The 20,398-nt window shown below is 45.6% G+C and overlaps 6 protein-coding genes across 8 annotated transcripts; 3 read left to right on the top strand and 3 right to left on the bottom strand.

Annotated features, from left to right (window-relative positions):
* Window positions 1-1,056: 1,056 nt before the first annotated feature.
* Window positions 1,057-7,073, bottom strand: CND7. Its single transcript, XM_024690677.1, has 3 exons — window positions 6,753-7,073; window positions 1,844-6,698; window positions 1,057-1,792 (listed from the first exon to the last, which is right to left on the bottom strand). Exons 1-3 carry the CDS (start codon window positions 6,977-6,979, stop codon window positions 1,271-1,273), a joined length of 5,604 nt encoding a protein of 1,867 aa, XP_024546446.1. The 5' UTR covers window positions 6,980-7,073; the 3' UTR covers window positions 1,057-1,270.
* A 447-nt stretch (window positions 7,074-7,520) lies between these two features.
* BCIN_01g07310 (hypothetical protein) lies at window positions 7,521-8,160 on the bottom strand. The gene is made up of 2 exons (XM_024690676.1): window positions 8,007-8,160; window positions 7,521-7,936 (listed from the first exon to the last, which is right to left on the bottom strand). The coding sequence occupies exons 1-2, from the start codon at window positions 8,070-8,072 to the stop codon at window positions 7,757-7,759; spliced, it is 246 nt and encodes an 81-aa protein (XP_024546445.1). The 5' UTR covers window positions 8,073-8,160; the 3' UTR covers window positions 7,521-7,756.
* Window positions 8,161-8,324: 164 nt separating this feature from the next.
* On the top strand, window positions 8,325-9,630 carry Bcbud13. The gene has a single exon (XM_001561100.2). The coding sequence runs from the start codon at window positions 8,587-8,589 to the stop codon at window positions 9,535-9,537; it is 951 nt and encodes a 316-aa protein (XP_001561150.1). The 5' UTR covers window positions 8,325-8,586; the 3' UTR covers window positions 9,538-9,630.
* Window positions 9,631-12,798, bottom strand: Bctfg1. 2 transcript variants are annotated; one of them, XM_001561101.2, is made up of 3 exons: window positions 10,981-12,798; window positions 10,377-10,932; window positions 9,631-10,305 (listed from the first exon to the last, which is right to left on the bottom strand). In XM_001561101.2, the coding sequence occupies exons 1-3, from the start codon at window positions 12,379-12,381 to the stop codon at window positions 10,097-10,099; spliced, it is 2,166 nt and encodes a 721-aa protein (XP_001561151.1). In that variant the 5' UTR covers window positions 12,382-12,798; the 3' UTR covers window positions 9,631-10,096. The 2 variants fall into 2 exon arrangements, with proteins under 2 accessions (XP_001561151.1, XP_024546444.1); XM_024690675.1 differs by having other exon boundaries at window positions 10,600-10,932.
* Window positions 12,799-12,970: 172 nt separating this feature from the next.
* On the top strand, window positions 12,971-17,116 carry BCIN_01g07280 (hypothetical protein). 2 transcript variants are annotated; one of them, XM_024690674.1, is made up of 2 exons: window positions 12,971-16,368; window positions 16,642-17,116. In XM_024690674.1, exons 1-2 carry the CDS (start codon window positions 13,554-13,556, stop codon window positions 16,953-16,955), a joined length of 3,129 nt encoding a protein of 1,042 aa, XP_024546443.1. In that variant the 5' UTR covers window positions 12,971-13,553; the 3' UTR covers window positions 16,956-17,116. The 2 variants fall into 2 exon arrangements, with proteins under 2 accessions (XP_024546443.1, XP_024546442.1); XM_024690673.1 differs by having other exon boundaries at window positions 12,971-17,116.
* A 649-nt stretch (window positions 17,117-17,765) lies between these two features.
* Window positions 17,766-20,002, top strand: Bchxt19. Its single transcript, XM_001561103.2, has 6 exons — window positions 17,766-17,959; window positions 18,015-18,123; window positions 18,177-18,257; window positions 18,312-18,462; window positions 18,513-19,452; window positions 19,520-20,002. The coding sequence occupies exons 1-6, from the start codon at window positions 17,925-17,927 to the stop codon at window positions 19,770-19,772; spliced, it is 1,569 nt and encodes a 522-aa protein (XP_001561153.1). The 5' UTR covers window positions 17,766-17,924; the 3' UTR covers window positions 19,773-20,002.
* The last annotated feature ends 396 nt before the right edge of the window (window positions 20,003-20,398 follow it).

Raw genomic sequence — 20,398 nt, 5'->3', positions numbered from 1 at the left:
AATATATAAGTTCTTAGTTGAATATTTGGATTCATATTTTCCAGTCATCTTTGTCCATAGGAAAGACTCGGTACCAGGAGCACTGGGGATATAATTCTCGGCTGTTTCGTCCACACCGAGAAGCCCGGCAGAACTCCATCATGTTAACACGAGAATGATATTTCCAAATTATCCCGGAAAATACTGGAAACCTTGAACGTGGCCCGGATGCTCCAAACTATGGCTCAAGTATGGTATTGTTCGACTTGTCAGTGCCGATAAAGGTTTTGACTACAAAGTAATGCTGGAGAGTCTGGGAAGGGAGAAAATTGCTCCGTAGAATATTGTTATCGAGTGTTCACATACCAAGTCATGAGCAGACATGACTATGTGTGAAAAGACGTAACCATGTTGGGAATCTGTATTGTGCGCAGTACATCCCTATGGAGTCTTTGTGCGGGAGTGAGAATGTGAGTATAGATACAATGAGAAAATGCCTTGTGATTGCTCCCCCTCTTTCACGGTCCCATGATTATTCTAATTGGTATCAGTATTCCAGTTCCCATCAATATCCCAATTCATACCATACAATCACACTCATACTTCCACGCATTACCACATAATCCACCATACAACCATACAATTCAGTCTGACCTACCATAAATAAAAAAAACATTACCTATACACCACACCCAAAGATTCCATAAAAATCTCGACACGATAATTTCCTTGTAGGCTCTAAAATATTTCGCCTTAACAGCAGAGCAGTAAGCTAGGAATTGATGTAACATTTAAAAGTCTCAAGAATTCGATGGACAAATCACTCTGAGTATTTTTTTTCACAATTGTGAAACTAGGGTTCTCAAAATTTTCAAATTGTTATCGAACCTTGTGAAAGAATGTAAGCTAATCTCTCAATGATGAAGATGGTAATAATTAAAAGGGGTAGAGACTAATAATAATCGAAAAGTCAAATTCTCAGGCGAGCATAGAAAATTTGAAGATGGCAATGCCCGAGGTGTAAGAGCAATACAATACAAAAGTAAGACAGCCACTAAAAACACACCCACAAGATCATGATGGTACAGGTTGTCAATTATGTATTGACTATCTACTGGACGAAAAGAAGTGTATAGACAAATCTTCTCTCCGTAATTTATTTTTGAATTAAAATTACATTAAAATACTGTACACGATACTCAATGGTATCAATACCTCGTTCAGACATAGGAAATCCTCGAGTTCAGTTCATACCACTCATATACACCCACTTTTTTCTTCGTCACCTAATCTACAAAAGAGCAATAGCACCCATAATGACAGCAATCAATCCCATGGAGATGCTAGAACGGCTAGCAGAACCAGTGATAATCATGCTTGGGGATGCAGTTGCGGATCCACTGGCGGCGGTGATGCCAGTGACAGTGGCAGAGGAGGTTGGTTGAGTGGGCTTGTTGATGCTGGTTCCACTAGCATAATGACCGGAGGTACCGTTAGATGAGCCACCTGGGTAGACTGGAGATCCAGTGGGAGCGACAGCTCCTGGTACAACAACAGTGGATGAGCCAACTGGGTAAACTTCAGATCCAGTGGGGAGAATAGCTCCTGGTACAACGATAGTGGATGATACGCCTGAACCTGGAACAATCATGGTCGATGAAGCGATGGTGATACCCTCAACGGATGAGACTGAAACAGCCTTACCTGGGAGACCAGAGACGGTAGAGTTCTCAGGAGTCCCTGGGTAAGCAACGCCAGATGGAGAGCTAGCACCGGCGGTTTGAATGACGGTAACGACAGATGCAGATTGAGTCTATGTTTTATTAGTTGTAGATCTTAAGAACAATTAGAAAGTAAAACTTACAACAGTGAGAATAGAAGGAGAAGCAGAAATGGTGATGACAGATGGCTGAGAACATTCTTCAGATCCTGAACTTCCAGATACGCCAACCGCAGAGGTCAATGGTTGAGAGGACCCTGCTACTGGTGCAGATGTGGTCAAACCTTGAGCTGAGCTGACTGCTTGACTGGCAACTGGAACAACAGTCACAGTGCTGTAAGACACATCTCCGCTGTCAGTGTTGATAGCGGAAGATGGAGATGGAGATCCATTTCCAGAGTTTCCTGAGTTAGATCCAGTTTGTGTAGAAGCTGGAGTAGAAGCGACAGGAATACCGTTGGTGGAAACAACGGAAGCAGCTGGAGATGGAACAGTTACACCAGAATTGTCAAAAGTAGATGTTGAGGGTGGGGCGGATGCGGATGCTTGTGCGCTACCTTGTGGAACAACGACAGAACCACTTGGGGAAGAAGTTCCTTGTGAAGGAACGGCAACAGTTCTAGTGGCATAGATGGTAGAAGACTGGAAGATTGTTGCAAAGCTTGTTGAGGTCTCAAGGCTGGTAACTCCTTGGCTTGTCTGAGTCAAAGTAACTGGGTAGACAGTAACGTATGATTGGACGGAGACTGTGCTGTAAATTTGTTCGGTAGAAACACCTTGGGAGACAGCTGGGACGGAGGCTACTGGAGATACGACAACGGTGCTAGTAGCGAGAAGGGTAGAGGTACTGTAAACAGTGGACAAGCTAGTGGTTGTCTCAAAGCTGGTTGTACCTTGGCTGGTGTGGGTAAGGGTTACTGGGCAAACTGTAGTGTAGGAGTCAACGACGACAGTTGTGTAGACAGTCTCGGAAGATTGAACTGGGGAAGAGACAGCTGGGCCAGTGACTTGAGCAGAGCCAGATGGAACGGTGCTAGTACCGACAACAGTAGAGGTGCTGTAAACAGTGGAGATGCTGGAAGTAGTCAAAACGCTGGTGGTTCCTCCAGTAGTCTGAGTCAAAGTAACTGGGCAAACTGTAGTGTAAGAGTCAACAATGACGGTTGTGTAGACAGTCTCGGAAGATTGAGCTGGGGAAGAGACAGCTGGGCCAGTAACTTGAGCAGAACCAGATGGAATGACGCTGGCGCCCTCGGAATCAGTAGTTGCGGAGGGTGCAACGGTGATAGTACGTGTACCAGTAGCGGTTGACGAGCTGTAGACTGTGGAGGTGCTAGAAGTAGTCAAAACGCTGGTGGTTCCTCCAGTAGTTTGAGTCAAGGTAACTGGGCAGATTGTAGTGTAAGAGTCAACAATGACGGTTGTGTAGACAGTCTCAGATGAGAATGATGATGGTGATGAACCAGCTGGGCCAGTGATTTGAGCAGAACCAGATGGAATAACGCTGGCGCCCTCGGAATCAGTAGTTGCGGAGGGTGCAACAGTGATAGTACGTGTACCAATAGCGGTTGATGAGCTGTAGACTGTGGAGGTGCTAGAAGTAGTCAAAACGCTGGTGGTTCCTCCAGTAGTTTGAGTCAAGGTAACTGGGCAGATTGTAGTGTAAGAATCAACGATAACAGTAGTGTAAACAGTCTCAGATGAGAATGATGATGGTGATGAACCAGCTGGGCCAGTGATTTGAGCAGAACCAGATGGCGATGAACCAGATGGCGTCACAACAACAGTCTTGGTGGCAGTCATAGTGGATGAGCTGTAAACAGTTGAAATGGTTGAAGTGGTCAAAAGACTTGTTACACCTTCACTAGTTTGTGTCATGGTAACAGGGCAAACAGTGGTGTAGGAATCAACGATAACGGTGGTGTAAACAGTTTCGGACGAGGAAACAGATGGAGAAGAGCCTCCAGTAACACTAGCACCGCTGGAATCGGAGGTACCAGTTGGGCTTGAGATGTTGATAGATCCAGATGGAGAAGAACCATTGGAAGAAACGGCTGGCAATGAACCACTGACAGAAGGCTTGCTAGAACCTGAAGCATTTGGCGAAGATCCAGATGGATAAGCTCCGTTAGATGCACTTGGGGATGAACCACTTCCAGAGTTATCAGAGCCAGATGCACTAGGGGATGAACCGGAAGCACTTGGGGATGAGCCGGAAGCACTTGGAGATGAACCAGATCCGGCAGATCCTGATGGGGAAGATCCAGCAGGAGCTGTTGAAAGTCCACTGAGTTCATCGGTGCTAGTTTGAGCTGGAATGGAGCCAGAAACTGGGCAAGCAGTTTGACCGGAGAGAAGAGCACCTGATGAGACACAAGGAGCAGAAGCAGCAGCGCTGCCAGATGGAGATGAACCATTTCCTGATCCTGAAGCACTTGGGGAGGAACCGTTTGGTCCTGAGGCACTTGGAGAAGAACCGTTTGAGCCTGAAGCACTTGGGGAGGAACCGTTTGGTCCTGAAGCACTTGGAGAAGAACCGTTTGGTCCTGAGGCACTTGGGGAGGAACCGTTTGAGCCTGAAGCACTTGGGGAGGAACCGTTTGGTCCTGAGGCACTTGGAGAAGAACCGTTTGAGCCTGAAGCACTTGGGGAGGAACCGTTTGGTCCTGAAGCACTTGGAGAAGAACCGTTTGGTCCTGAGGCACTTGGGGAGGAACCGTTTGAGCCTGAAGCACTTGGGGAGGAACCGTTTGGTCCTGAGGCACTTGGAGAAGAACCGTTTGAGCCTGAAGCACTTGGGGAGGAACCGTTTGGTCCTGAAGCACTTGGAGAAGAACCGTTTGGTCCTGAGGCACTTGGGGAGGAACCGTTTGAGCCTGAAGCACTTGGGGAGGAACCGTTTGGTCCTGAGGCACTTGGAGAAGAACCGTTTGAGCCTGAAGCACTTGGGGAGGAACCGTTTGGTCCTGAGGCACTTGGAGAAGAACCGTTTGAGCCTGAAGCACTTGGGGAGGAACCGTTTGGTCCTGAAGCACTTGGGGATGAACCAGATCCGGCAGATCCTGATGGAGAAGATCCAGCAGGGGCTGTTGAAAGTCCACTGAGTTCATCGGTGCTAGTTTGAGCTGGAATGGAGCCAGAAACTGGGCAAGCAGTTTGACCGGAGAGAAGAGCACCTGATGAGACACATGGGGCAGAGGCAGCAGCGCTGCCAGATGGGGAAGAATCGTTTGGTCCTGAAGCACTTGGGTATGAACCACTTCCTGAGTTTCCAGAACCTGATGCACTTGGGGATGAACCGCTTGGGGAGGTTGTCTCACCGCTAAGCTCTCCAGTACTGCTTGGGGAAGGAACTGAAGCAGTGTTACTTCCGAAACCAATCACGCTGGATGAAGGAGAAGAGCCCGCGAGTTCACTGGACAAGGCGGAGGTAATGGATGCCAAGTTAGTGCTTGAAGCTCCAGTACCGACAGGAACGACAGCAATAGGAGTTGAGCTTGGAACATCGTAAGTAGACGTGGTCGCTGAGGCAACTGGGGTAAGAATGATTGTGCCAGGAATGGACGATGGCTCAACCTTGCCAGGGGCCGTAGCAGTAAATGATGGCAATGGGCCTGATGCGGTGTTGCCGGCCTCAGTGACTGGGCAAACAGTAGTGTAATCGACGACGGTTTGAGTAACAACGGTGGTACTTGCAAGGGTTGCTGGGCAGTGGATAACATTTGAAGCACAGCTAGTAATGGTGGTAACTTGGGTAGCATAAACTGTAGATGTGGTCAAAGATGGTGCACCGGTAATGGTGCCGATTAATGAACCAGTGGCGGAAGAACCGGATGATTGGGAAGCAGTTGGGATAGTGCCATTCGAGAAATGTCCAGTTCCAGATGGAGTGGAACCAGAGCCAGATTTAGGTACAGCGGAATCAGAGTCAGAGCCTGAGTCAGAGCCGGAATCAGAGCCAGATCCTCCAAGACCGATAGAAACCCCACCGCCAAGACCAATGGAAATGGACCCGGAGGAACCAGAGCCGCTGGAACCAGAGCCGGATGAAACGGAGCCGCTGGAACCAGAGCCGCTGGAACCAGAGCCGGAGGAACCAGAACCGCTGGAAGCAGATCCAGTGGAAATAGAACCCAAAGCCCTGGTAGAAGTTGGTCTAGTGGTGCAAACAGCTGCGAGAGCAGCAGCATTAACAGTAACAGCGGCAGTTGGTGCAATCTCGAAGGCAGCAAAGTCGATGCTTGCAACGGAAGCGGCATATGCACCAATGTTAACATCGCACGAACCCGAGATGGAGAGAGGACAGTCATCAGTGCTACCGATTTGGGTGACATATTGAAGCAAATCGGCATAGACACCAAGTTCAAAGCCATATCCAATACCCAAGAGAGAGACGGTAGTACCGGCCTCAACTCTGCAGCGAATAGAAGCTTGTAATGTGGCTTCACCAGCAAGAACAACGATAGGAAGGTCATTCATGATAGCTCCGTCGAAATTGTAGTCCTTGATAGCACCGGCCAAGAGATCAACAGTAAGGGAGGCACCCTCTGGGAAGGAGAATTCGAAACCAGCAGAGAGATCAACTTGAGCATCAACGGAGATGACCAAATCGAGGAAAACATTTAAGCCAACCGAGACAGTATCGAGGAGAGAAATATCGGCAATAAGACCAGCTTCAAAAATATTGAGAGTGTAGGTGGCGGATTCAGCGGCGAAGACATTGAGTTCAATGTGTCCTCCAACATCCTCCAAAGAAATCAAACATTCCAAGTTTGCGGCTTCAATAATGGTTTCGTAAGGATGTTCCAAGAACTCGATCACCTCTTCGATGATGTTGCTGGAAATTTCGGCCACGGTGTTGCTGACGACGGCTGTACCCCATGTTCGACAATCAACACACTTGATTTGGCATCCCGATGCACTTCCAAAGCTGATCCCGATATCTGCACCGAGACCAAGGTCAAGAAGACCAAATACATCCAATGCGGCACTGACTCCACTATAAATATGTTAGCAACAAACCTAACATGGTATCATTTTTGGGAACCCTTACGTATCTAATAAGACCTCATTCTGTTTTGAGCAGCCAATATCATGACTGCAGAGTTGCTTGTGGGATGTTCTTGCAGACACACCAGAGTGTACACCGGCAGAAATACCGGTATGAACGGAATCTATACGATCAGAATACTTGTCGGGTGCATAAGCTGGTGGATATGCCACTACATTTGTAGCGAGGACTGCCCCAACGAGGGCCGTCCCGAGAGACGATGAAAACATGACTGATAGAATAACAATAAACGAAAATGAATGTGTTTAATATGAAAAAAAAGATATAAAAAAAAAGATTGTAATAGGCCTAGAAGGACCTTTCGTAAAGAGAGTGGTAAAGAATGCAAAGCAAGCTTGAGAGGAAAAATAAACATGGACAGGAGAACATCTTTTAAAGACGACGACCATAACGTTCTCACCCCTTGAATCTTGGCAACGCATTGAAGCTATCATGTTGATCATCTCGAATGAGAAAGGTAGATCTACTCTCCGAAATGAAAGTGTCTTTCATACTGGAGCCCCCTGTTCCGTACCTGACCTAAAAAAACACCATCTCCATATTTTCCATATTTTGTGTAAAAATATGGGGTACCATCGGACGAAATTCTAGAAGCCGGACGGCAACTTTGCACTCACAGACTTGATCTGATTACTCTCGAGGTAAAAATAAGCCCAATGTGGATAACATAAAATAGCATTGTGCCAAAGCACCTGGAGCAATTGAATATAACCTTGCGAGAAAGGTCTGGAAGGCAATGGGGGACATGAATATCGAGAGATTTCTGAGCACTTCCGGACTGGTAATTAACCGATCGACAGTAAAGCACGAGCTTTCATACTCATTGGGAATGAATTGCCATACTCGGAAAGTCCCCTGGAAGTTATACTGTGCAGCATAAAGTTGGCAGTGGGGTTGACACGTCCCCTTAGAATGGATTTGATGTTTCAGGTCAAAGACTCCAGGCTCCATAAGCCGGATTTGTATACGCTCTGTACGGTGGCTGTCTATAATATCTGTAGTATAGTGTTGAGAATAGCTTGCAAGTTGCTAAAGAACTCGATGCCGGTGAACCGTTCCGTAGAATAGCGGCAGTGGCAGAGGCAGTGGCAGTGGCATGTCCCTGGACGCATGGTTGTGTCCTCAAAGTTAGAGTCTGAGAGTCGATTGAAAGGGGCAATGTTCATCTGTTTGTTTATGCATCCAACCATTAGTACGTACTCACAGTCGTGAAAATTTGGGAATCTTCTCACGAACCAGCAGTAAAGATGCCATGAGGAGTTGATCATTGGACACTTTTGACAATCCAATCTCTTCCGCCATCAAGGTATATTTGGTCTTGAAAGGACCCAAGAATAGATACGACCACCAGGGGACATTTCTAATTTGTGGCCCCAATTTGCAATCACTCATACCAAAGTATGAGATCTGCATGGTGGCCGCTTCATGACTCGACAAGGCTATTGTGCGCTAGACCCGTTAAAATGTTTTAGCGTACATGTCAAGCGAAATTGCCGCGATGTCGCATGAGGCTAAAAGTTATACTCAGCCTCGCACTGACGCACACACAGGCTAGATCTTGAAGTACGGAATTTCATCCAATTTGCGAAGCCCTCTCGTTCTCTCGGTACTTCATTTATAATCACAAAATATTGGAGCTGAGCAAATAAGCATACTAGGACGTCGGAATCGAGTATAGCTGGTGGTCAGACCGAGGCATTTTTTCCGCATTGTGGTCTCTACACCCGCGTCATTGAGCGCTATCTAATACCTTTCCAGCTATCGAAGCGATCGGTCTCCTATCACTCCTATCACAGCACAAACAACACCACCCGCCATGTCACTCTCCTCCTATCTTGCCAAAAATTACCTTACGGCCTCCACCTCCTCTTCCAGTACCTCCAAAGACAAAAAACGCAAACGCAAGACTGCCGCGCAAACCGGTCTCATAATCGCCGATGACGATGCTCCCGGTTGGTCCAATTCTCAAGACCATGCCTCCGACGACGATACCCCCATGATCACCAACCACAGCACTTCTGAATTCCGCAAATCCAAAAAATCATCATGGAAAACCGTGGGCGTACCGGCCCTCCAACCACAAAATGAAGACACCGCCGAGGCCGATCGGATTATCCAGCAAGCCGCCGCCGAAAACTCTGCCGCTCTCCACGCCGACGAAGAACCTACTATTGAAGAAACTCGCGGCGGGCTACAGACGCGCGATGAAGCCGCCGCGCAAGCCGAGAAGAAAAAACGAATTGAAGCCGCGCAATGGGCGCGCGAATCTGGTTCGGGCAAGAGTAAGGGCAAGGAAGAGACGGTCTATCGAGATGCAACAGGTCGACGAATCGACATAAGTATGCGACGTTCGGAAGCCAAGAAAGAAATGGACGAAAAAGCACGAAAGGAATTGGAAGAAAAAGAGGCGCAAAAGGGAGACATACAATTATTAGCAAAGGCAAAAAGAAGAGAGGAATTAGATGAAGCGAAGTTTATGACGGTGGCGAGAGGAGTGGATGATGTGGAGATGAATGAGGAACTGAAGGAAGTAGAGCGGTGGAATGATCCCGCAATGCAATTTTTGAGCAAAGAGAAGAAGGGAAAGAGTAGGACGGGGAAACCGTTATACAAAGGTTCGGCGGCGCCGAATCGATATGGCATTCGACCGGGTCATCGTTGGGATGGGGTAGATAGGGGTAATGGATGGGAGGCGGAGAGGTTCAAAGGGGAGAATAGGAGGGTGAGGAATAAGGATTTGGATTTTCAATGGCAGATGGATACCTAAGCCTATGTTACATATTACAAATTGCCAGTTACGTATACCCCGGGAAAGCGACGATCAATGGAGTTCAGATAATGATAATGCACGATACGAACATGACAATCATATATTTCTGCATATTGTCATTTCTTTCCCTGATCTATGTAGGTATTCTAAACAGGCTGTGAATGGTATCTGAGAACATCAAGCAAACTTTGCACATGGCCTAATAGACCACATGCATATTAAACTTGTGCACCACTAGTAAATCTTTTCATCCCTTCCTCATTGGTATTCGCAATTAACATCATCTCATCTTCGCCAATTCGAAAGATATTTCCCTTCTTCCCACCCCGATGCATCCATCATCATGCCTTTGTAACAAATTCGTTGCATATACCATAGCGATCAATGTACTCTCCTTTCGTATCCATATTATGAAACACCCACCCTTTTTCGTAAGGTATCAAATCACCTCCCATCTCACATTCCCACCCACTATCCACCATTAGACCCCCTCCACAATTATATTTGAATATCTCATTTCTACATAAATAATTAAGCAATCATGATGTCATGCTTCCTAAACTTTGGGTCGCAAAAGTTTGTCAGGTCCATATTTGGTATATTTCTTGATCATTTCCATGAACTCCTTTTTAGTGGTCTGTCCTTCACCATCACCAACTCTTCCGCGGAAGTATGCCAATATTTGACTAATGGAGACACCTGTTGATGGAAGACCAGCAATATCTTTGGGCGTAATTGGTCCGGAACCAGAGGGCGATGGAGCTTCTGTAGTGATATCAGTAAATGTCTATGATGTAAAAAATCACCGGAAGTTGAGCACAAAAAGACATTCTTACCAGCTCCTTGAGAAGGGCTGCCAGCACGGCTACCGCTCGATTTACCAGGGATTGGACTACCAGGTCTTGAAGTCGTTGGTGATCCTCCCATACGAAGAGTGATCTTCTTCTTCTTTGAACCGGCGCCATCTGACATTTCGCCACCTGTGGCTTCTCCATCACTTGTAGCAGTTTGCGGGTTTGGCGCAGAAGAACTAATTCTTGAAAGTTCATTTGGACTTACCGACATCTTGACAATAGATGATTTTCTCTGAGGTTGACCTGGAATTGGAGTAGATGCACCTGTAGGTTGCGATGAGCTGACATGCTTCTTCTTATGCTTCTTTCTAGAAGATTCGTTTCCACTAGATTCTGAAAGGTTTGGGGATCCAGATCTCTTGAGATTCTTGGATTTTTTCAAGGGATCAGTGTGCTTAGGTCGACCGGAAGGTGTGTTATTGCCCTTTGATGAAGTACCTGAAGGCTTCGCTTCAGCCTTTAATTTGGCTTTGGCCTCTTCATCCTTCTTCTTGTCAATCTCCTTTTGCTTCTCTTCATCGGATGTGTCATCTTCACTCTGTTAAATGTTAGTAGGTAGATCAAATGCCCTTTTCAAAATACATACATCTGAAGAAGCATATGGATTGCTAGAATCACTGTCATAAATGAAATTCTTTTCGCGCTTGGTTAAAGCCTTTCGGACACCCTTTCCCAATTTCTTCTTTGCCTCCAATTCTTGTTCCTCTTTGATGAAGTCTTTCTCAACGGTTTCTTCATCTGCTTCACCAAACAAGTTCGCACCTCTCTGATCTTGCTTGATTCTTTCCTGAGCATCCTTTGTATCTTCATCCCTATCTGGCTCAACTGTGGCAAGCTCATCATCATCCTGAAACAAATCATCGGCATCAAAGTCAAGCTCATCAATATCTCTAGTTTCGTTTCTGCTAGAACCCTTGAAACTTGCACTTTCTGTCTTGACAGTGTACAGCTTGTTCATCCCTCGGATATTTTCCTGGGTTGCACGTTGAGCCTCGTTTCTCTCTTGGGTTTTCATAGCCCATCTGGATTCTTTAGTCTTCTTACTCAACAAAGCTTCGGCTTCATCGATTGTAAGCGTGTTGAATTTGTTTTTCGAGGTGAATTTGTACCACTTCTCGACAGGGATCATCTTGAAAGCACTTCCCTCTGTAAAGAACATAACGTTGACTTCTGACAAAGCACTCTCATAGTTACCAACCCAGGTGTTCTTGTTGTCAGCATCTTCCAGGTGCCAAGGTAAAGCTTCTTCATATCTAAGATCAGACTCTTTCTTTTGCTCTGCCGTCTTGTCTAGGCGATGTACTTGAGTTGTCTTTTCATTTCGGAAAGCTTGAGCTTTTTTAGCAGCTGCTGCATTGGCACTATTGCCGGTAGGAGCTATTTGCGCACGATCTGCAGCTTTTTGCGCCTCCTTCTCAGCCTTTAATATTTCTTGTCTTTCTCTCTCCTTGGAATCGACTGCGTCCTCCATAACTACATCTTCATCCTTGAATGCTTTGCCCGGAGGTGGTTGCCGAGGGTCTCTGCGATGAAGAGAAATTGGTCGCGTGAACTCGTCTTGATTTGTGGGGTCAACCTCTTTCTTCCCAGCAAATCTCATTGCATGATATCGAATTCCATCGCGCAAAGCCCGCCTAGTAGTGAAGAGGGGATAATCCGTGACTTCTCCCTTAGGAGGATGGGTCCAGCCACCATATGTTTGTCTAGGCGCAGTGTTGCCATTGATAGGAATTGGCCCTCTCGGACCAGGTGCGCGTGGACCAGAAAGGTAGTTTAAAGATGTAGGCCCATTCGGCGTAGCTGGTGTCAAGCCATTCAAGTTCGCGCCGGCAGGTGTGGAAGATGGATTTGGTCTGCGGATAGGCTTCTTTCGTGGTCTCAGAGGATCAGCAGCCTTGACTTTACGTGTAAATTGTGGTGCGCCGCCGCTGTTGGGAGTTGGGGTAGGAGTTCGACCATTCGACATGCCAGATGGGGAGGCAGACATCTTGAGCGATTCTTCGGAAAGTGACTAGATGCTTGATGATGGAGGTTCGACCGAGACAATAGACTGAACAGCTGATATAGAAATCTTCTAGACTGAACAGACCCAATGAGTTCCTTCTCCCTTTGAATAGAATTGAGAGCTGTTGTTGCTGTTGCCTTGGGGCAGAGGGTTGAAATATGTTCTGTCGCAAAAGCTGAGAAGAACCGGTATCTTTGATCTTGGAGTTGTGTACATATGAGTAGGTATGTATATCTGAGTAGGTATCGAGGACTTGCAGTTTGATCCTCCAAAGTGAGAGTTGGATGTTCTTTGTTGAAATTAAATTTGCTTTGTGGATCAACTTGGTTGACTTTCTGATATGTTTCTACCATCCAAGATACAATTCGGTTCTGTTGCAATGACAAGCCATTAAACCCCACTAGTCCTAAAGTCGTATGGTGAGTCCCGGATCGACCATCCCTGTTCAGTTGAAGAAAGTGTGCACAGTGTACGGAGTGCTTGTAGTGGTAGTGGTAGGGTGGCCGTAGTACCAAGCGCCAAAACCAAAAGCCAAAGCTTCTTGTGCAGGTCGGATTGATATATCTTGTTTGCATCACATTCACTCGAGGAGGGGAATACACATTTTGCCCATGAAACACATTCTTTGAAGCATTCGCATTTTCATTCACATCTGACATCCCACATCTACTGCCAGCTGCCACCATCACGTACCTCTTCGTAACCACCACTTCTGGATCTAGAGAGGGAGGGCCCCCGAGAGAAGGAAAAGAGAGATTCTAGACCATCAATCAACCAAACGAAGACATATGGAAACTGTTCAACACCACCACCACAGCAACAACGACGACGACATATTTCGTCCCATCTCACTATACAAAGCTATCTCATGACCAGGAATTTGCGTCAATTCAAGCCGATTCAACTTTTTCTTCACATCCAATTCAAAAGACCATCCGAGATAGTGAACATCAGGCTTCCAGAAATCATCACATGATTAGTCTTCATTGATCTTATTATTCACTTCTAGAATACAGAACATATCTGCTACCTGGGTTGTAGTCACCATCTAGAGATATACTAAGAGGCATCGACCAACACATCAATCTTTAACAATAGATTGCTATTCTCTTCCGGAAAACTTCAAACCAACTCGTCCCCGTACGTTTATAAGGATGTTCCCAGTTGGCAAGGATCAAGGCGGCCACCTGCCTGGAGGAGGTTTTGGTGATAATGGACTTGAGGATCGTCTTCGGGGTCTCATTCTTAATAATGCTAATGTTGTCACGAACAATGAAAACATCAATATGCATCCCCTTCCTGCAAGTGGTGCAACTGGTGCCAAACTACCACCACACATGCTCACAGCCAGCCCATCAGAGCAACAAGAATACCTTTCCAACATGGCCTCCAAAGCTACTGGATCATTACAGCATACCCCCGGCAGCACTGTTCCATTATCCCCCCAACCTGGAAAGAAGAGAATGAACCAAGCACAAAGAAGACAGATGAATGCTCAACTTTCGATTCCAGTCAACTCTGGACAACCTCAGCACCATCAGCAAACAGGCCCATCACCTCGAAACTACACACCTCATTCAGGACAGCAACATTCAACACCATCCACACCTCAATACTACAACAACAATCAAAGGAACAATCAAAGACCGCAACAAGCTTATCAACAAGGACAATTCTCTCCACAATTATCTTATCAACAAACCCGGTCTCCTTATACTCCTCAAATGGCATACCATAATTCTCCTAGATCAGGTGGTTTCTCGAATCAAGAAAGTCCCAATCTTCCGTTTCAGAGTCCTGTGTACCCTCAAAAACATCAACAGCATTCTTGGCAAAATATGAATCAAACAAGCCCCGGGTCTAGTTCTTTCACCCAAAGACCTCCACCACAAAACCGACAATTGTATCATCCAGGTCCTTCGAATTCTAGTGGACAAGGAAGGCGATATTTTGGAGCAGCTACTGATGAAATGATGGGACAGGGTGCATTCTTGGACAAATTGGCTGAAGAGTGTGTTCCGAAAATAGCGATTGATGTCGATGAGGCAAAAAAGAAAGAGCAGTTCCGAGCTCATATTGAGGAGATTTGTAAAGCAGCAATTACAGAGCATGAGAGAGAAAACAGTGGCAACAAAGAATTTGATTCTTCGACTGTCCAATTGAAATGTTATGGAAGTTTGAGTTCGGGCTTTGCAACCAAAGGATCTGATATGGATCTTGCGATTCTAACACCATTCTCGAATCCATCTGCGGAGTCTTCGGAGTCTCAAATACCGCGGCTGTTGGAAAAGCGGTTGCTCAGCCTGGGATATGGCGCACGATTACTCACTAGAACAAGGGTTCCTATTATCAAGCTTTGCGAGAAACCACTCCCAAAGTTGATGGCAGATCTTCTGGCGGAGCGTAATAAATGGGAGGGTGGTTTGGGCGAAGGTCAAGATGATGATGCAGACGATAAGCACTTGGACAGTCACACGACAAAGTCTCCTGAGCCAACCCCAACAGAGACACATTCGAAAGCTAAGTCATTGACCAAAATTATCAGCAACACAAGCCAATCAGATAGCAAAGGAGAAGCACAACAAACCGAGAAGAAGGGTATCAACTTGAAGCAAAAAGAACACCAGAATCTTATTGACTACCATATTTGTGCGAAGCGTGCTTTGAGAAAACATGGCGGCCGCGATTTATCTGTGAACTCCACCGACCTTAATGCGAAGGAAGAAAAGATTCTCAATGAAGTTTGTCGGGCTTTTATTCAAGGATTGCATTCTGCGGACTTATCAAAGCGGTTATCTGATTCTCCTTCCATCTCCCCATTATTTGATCCTGCTGTGTCTTTTGTACAGCGATCCCTGAATGGAATTTGCACACAAATCGAAGGAGAAAGACTAGCAATGGCATGGGATAAGCGGGTTCTATTGGAAGCAACTGATAAACAAGAGTCGGATGCTCTTGCTGTTCTCGAGTCATGGAACCTTTTACGGAATAAAACAGGGCCCGTTACCGAGTCTGATATTTACAATAGACAATTGCATGCCGCTACCGAACGTTTGAAGAGGATCCATTCTTTACGCTTCGCATATCTTGACCAATTGATGTTTGAGGGTCCAAAACAATACCTCGCAAGAGTCGAGAAACTCAAGGAAGATCTTGAAGGCAAGGGGTTGCCCCAAAACCTCATTCGCCCGCGTAACTTAACGGAAGAAGAAGTTGTTGGCCAGTTTATCAAACACTACATTGATGGCATCCATGATGTTCAAATTCGCGATACCTTGCAAAGTATGGAGGGAATAGTGACGTTAAAAGATGTAGCTCGCCGACATCAAATTTTGCAACTGGCGAAAGACTATGAACATGCTCTTGAAGGAAATCTCTACGACGAGGAATCAAAACCTCACATTGAAAGATACATTCCAATTTTACGAGACCTAGCTACTAGACAATTTTCTGTTGATTATTCACAAGCAGAATTGGTAGCAATCATCCGTACTCTTCCCGACCCAACTCAAATATCACCTAACAAACCTCGAGACCGATACAAGGATCATCTTGAATTCCCCAAAGACAAAGTTGGAATTCAATGCGATATCAATTTCTCAAATCATTTGGCTTTGCATAACACATTACTTCTCAGACTGTACTCTATCTGTGACCCAAGAGTCAAGATTGTAGTATTATTTGTGAAGCATTGGGCCAAGACTCGAGGAATCAACACTCCATATCGTGGTACGCTTGGAAGTTACGGCTACGTACTGATGGTTCTACACTACCTAATGAATATTGCCCAACCTCCGGTTTTACCCAATCTTCAGCACATGAATAAAGAGCCACCTGCGCATCTTTCTCCTGCCGAAAAAGAAGCCCAGACTACTTGTGATGGTCATGATGTGAGATTTTGGAGAAACGAAACAGAGATCAGATCTTTGGCAGAGCGTAAGATGTTAACACATAATCATGACTCTGTGGGTATGTTGCTTCGGGGATTCTTTGAATACTTTGCACAGAGTCAACAGATGACAACGGTTCAAGGAAGAGGATTCGAATGGGGTCGCGAAGTGTTGAGTTTACGATCAAACCATGGCATCCTTAGCAAGCACGAGAAAGGATGGGTTGGCGCAAGAACGGTCGTTGAAACCACGCAAATCGCAGCCCCCCCTACCCCTACAACGCCAGCGTTTTCGACTATCTCGACCCCAAACGTTACGAAGAAGAATGCTAATAGTTTATCTGCGGCGCCAGAAGGCAAACAGGCTCCTAAGACTATGGAAGAAATCAAGGAGGTTCGTCATCGGTATCTCTTAGCAATTGAAGATCCATTCGAGATTGAGCATAATATTGCACGTACTGTGACTCACAATGGAATTGTATCCATTCGAGATGAGTTTAGGCGTGCATGGGGTATCATCAAATCTCTTGGAACCAAATATCAATCGAAAGATGGACTTCTAGATCCGATTCCTGATTCTCCCAACGACTCCAAATTTGAGTTACAAATTCTACTGGATACTATTCACGGATGGGAAAAGCAGGTGGTTGCGGCTGGAAACGTCTAAAATTCCATGTGCGACATGGACATCTCAGGCTATGTCGAACAAAGGATAGACGGACGGAAAAACTGGAGCACTTGGCGTTCTTGGGGAAGAGATAGATGATTACTGTATGATCAGATGGAAAATGGGGATTAGCTCTTGTTAATGAACAGTACTAATATGCATGATTTGTTGGTGATTAACTCTAGTCTTCCAGTTCCACGTGAAGAATCCAAGCGGATTTGGTCCCCTGCTTTTACCAAAAGATAGTTCGCATTGTAAATATTGTTTTTGTGCTTCCCCGCATATTGGAAGCTCCAGATTTTCTCGATATCTTTTGATTTGATTCATCAATACGAAGGGTTGGAAATGCTGTACCAGCATTTTTCATACCCCCATGTATGCTTACTCGCGCACGAGCGGAGGTTTACCCCAATGACCCCAACAAAGTTCGGCGAGTTCTTATCTGGGGGAATTTCCCCACGGATATGGAAAAAGTCCCCCACAAGTGCAGGTAATTTCTCCAGGATTACTCCAGGATTGCTGGGATTGCTATAGGATTACTCCAGGACTACTCCAGGATTACTCCAGGATCAATGCCAACCAACGTGAGGCGAGCGTCTCTATTGGAACGCCACAACTAAACAACTAAAAACATTCGGTGCGGATTGGTGCAATTATTACTTCAATCATTTCCGTGTGGAAGTAAACCCTTGGGAACGGTGTAGAAGATCGTACGGCGCAGTAGACCATGTTACAGCTATCAAAGTCCCATGGGGAAAATACGATAAGTAGTATATATACAATTCGAACCCCCTGATTGAGGTTACACTTGGCTGTCAGTTCTATCTCATTCATTGTACCTTTGTAACTTCTTGCTTGCTATCAATTGCAGAAGAAGTCAATTGATTGAGGAGGAATTCGCTTCAATTGTGTCCGTTGCCTTATCACCAGAAGAGTCAATCGGCGTTGTGAATAGGAGAAAAATTCAAGATGTTTAACACCTCTAACAAGAGATGGTACAATTGGTCAGTATCATCCCGAAATTTCCAACAGTCAAACGAAAATCTAATTTGTCTACAGGTACATCTCTATGGTGGCAGCCGCATGCATGGTGTTGTACGGTTATGACGCTTCCGTTTTCAATGCCTGTCAAAACTCCAAACATTGGGTTGCATACTTCGATCACCCCGTGAGTAGCACAATCGTCCAATTGACTAGACACTAGATGCTAACACTTTTCAGAGTACATATACCCTCGGTCTCGTCAACACATCTTATAACATCGGTGGTATCGTGTCTGGATTCTTCTTCGGTGGACCAATTGTACGTAGGATATTCATCATTTGACAAATGATTCAGATGCTGACATGACTATAGGCCGATAGACTTGGACGAAGATGGGGAATGGGAATCGGTTGTTTCTTAACCATTGTTGCTACATTCGTCCAATGTTTTGCACCAAGAGGAAACTTGAATGCATTCATTGGAGGTCGTGTCATTATTGGTCTTGGACAGGGAATTGCTTTGAGTATGTACCGATCAGAACATTGTACAAATTTACATCTAACAATGGCATAGCCGCTGGACCAGTTTATATCGGTGAACTTGCACCATCCGAGATCCGTGGTAAAATCATGGGTTTCTGGCAGTTGTTCTATTCAGTCGGTTCATTCCTCGCCTATTGGATTGCCTTCGCCACCGGAAAACACACCGCTGCTCTCGGAGATTGGGATTGGAAGACAATTGTCATTTTCCAAATGATGGTTCCAATCCTCATCTGTGTCCTCCTCCCCTTCATCCCCGAAACCCCTCGTTGGTACATTTCACATGGAAACGTTGAAGGAGCCCGCCATGCCCTTCTCCAAGTCCGCGACACCGAGCAAGAAGTCGAAGATGAACTCCTCCAGATCAGAGAAGCGCTCGAGTATGAAAGGGAACAGAAATCTACTAGCTCTTACAAGGCTTTGTGGATGGATAAATCTGTCCGCAAGAGAATGTGGATTGCTTTTATCGTCAATGCTGGTCAACAACTTACTGGTCAGGGAAGTCTCAACAGTTATTCATCAGCTATCTACAAGGGAATCTACAAAGATGCCGAAACTATCAACCTCATCAACGCTATCAACGGTACCTGTGGTATTATCTTCACTCTCAACGCCGTCTGGACCGTCGATCGTTATGGACGTAAATTCCTTTTCATCGTCGGAGGATTCGGAATGGCTCTCTGCATGATCGCTTTTGCAGCCGTCGGAATCGCAACACCAGACGCTTACTATATGAACGGGACAACGAAAACACTCACCAAAGATCAACCCGTCGGAATCGCACTCACATTCTTACTTTTCTTGTTCATCTTCTTCTATAAACCTACTTGGGGAGCCACAACTTGGATTTGGACCTCTGAAATTTTCAGTATGAATGTCAGAGCCCAGGCCGTGGGTATGTGCAGTCAATGGCAAAACGTGTCGAATTTGGTCTTCAATCAATTCTTCCCCGTTTTCTTGGCCAAGTGCAGTTTGTAAGTTTTCTCTCACCCCTTTGCTTCCTCTTCTCCTTGTACGCATAACTAACATCCCCTCTTCTAGCTACACATTCTTCTTCTTTGGCGGTATAAATTGTCTCCTCGCCGTCTTCGTCATCTTCATCGTGCCAGAAACTAGAAATATTGCGCTGGAAGAAATGGACGTGCTCTTCGGAGGCGTAAACCATGTTGAGAAAGGAGGTGCCCAGCTTGGCCTCGAAGATACTCACCATGCGCATGTTCAGCATGTCGAGACGGAAGGCGCGGATATCGCGGGCGTGGAAAGCGAAAATGTGGTTATGCATGAGAAGGTTTAGGTGCGCAGAAGCGGGGTCTGATAAATGCGTTTTTGAGATTTGGAACTTTTAGAAGATGGATGGACTCGCGCATTGGTATGATGATGGGTTTTATGATTGGGTTTGGGGGTATGACGGGCTTGTACCTTACTTATTAACCTACATGCCTACTTATGATGCGGAATTAGTTAATATGAGATAATGTTATGTATTTATGCATTTATGCATTTAATCACCAGAGTTTTTTTTTATCTCGAGTAATGTTTTCACGCTTTTTGTATTGCTGAATGGTTATGTTATACCCACGGTGGAAAAAATAAATGCACGTTGTGTGAAAGCTCTTGGACATGAGATTAGACGTGGGAGTGTCCGTGTAGATATAAAGGAAGTACCCTACAGACTCATTTTCTCTCTGATGTCTGAATTGTTACCGAGTCAGCCAGCCAGCCATTTGATCGTATCATATCGAGGAAATGTATGGCTTAACATAGAAGGAGAATGTGTAACCATTTTTTTTTTTTTTTTTTTTAAGTTAGCCTGGCTATTTCTCATAAGCTCTGAAAATGTTAAAATTTTGATTTTTAAATGTCGCTCCCGGCACAGTTCATTTGTTCATCCATCCATTCATCCATTCACACATAAATTAA

Source organism: Botrytis cinerea, chromosome 1 (assembly GCF_000143535.2).
Source record: "Botrytis cinerea B05.10 chromosome 1, complete sequence".
Lineage (NCBI taxonomy): Eukaryota > Fungi > Ascomycota > Leotiomycetes > Helotiales > Sclerotiniaceae > Botrytis > Botrytis cinerea.
The sequence above is the reverse complement of the archived record's forward strand: the minus strand, read 5'-3'. Positions and strand labels throughout refer to the sequence as shown.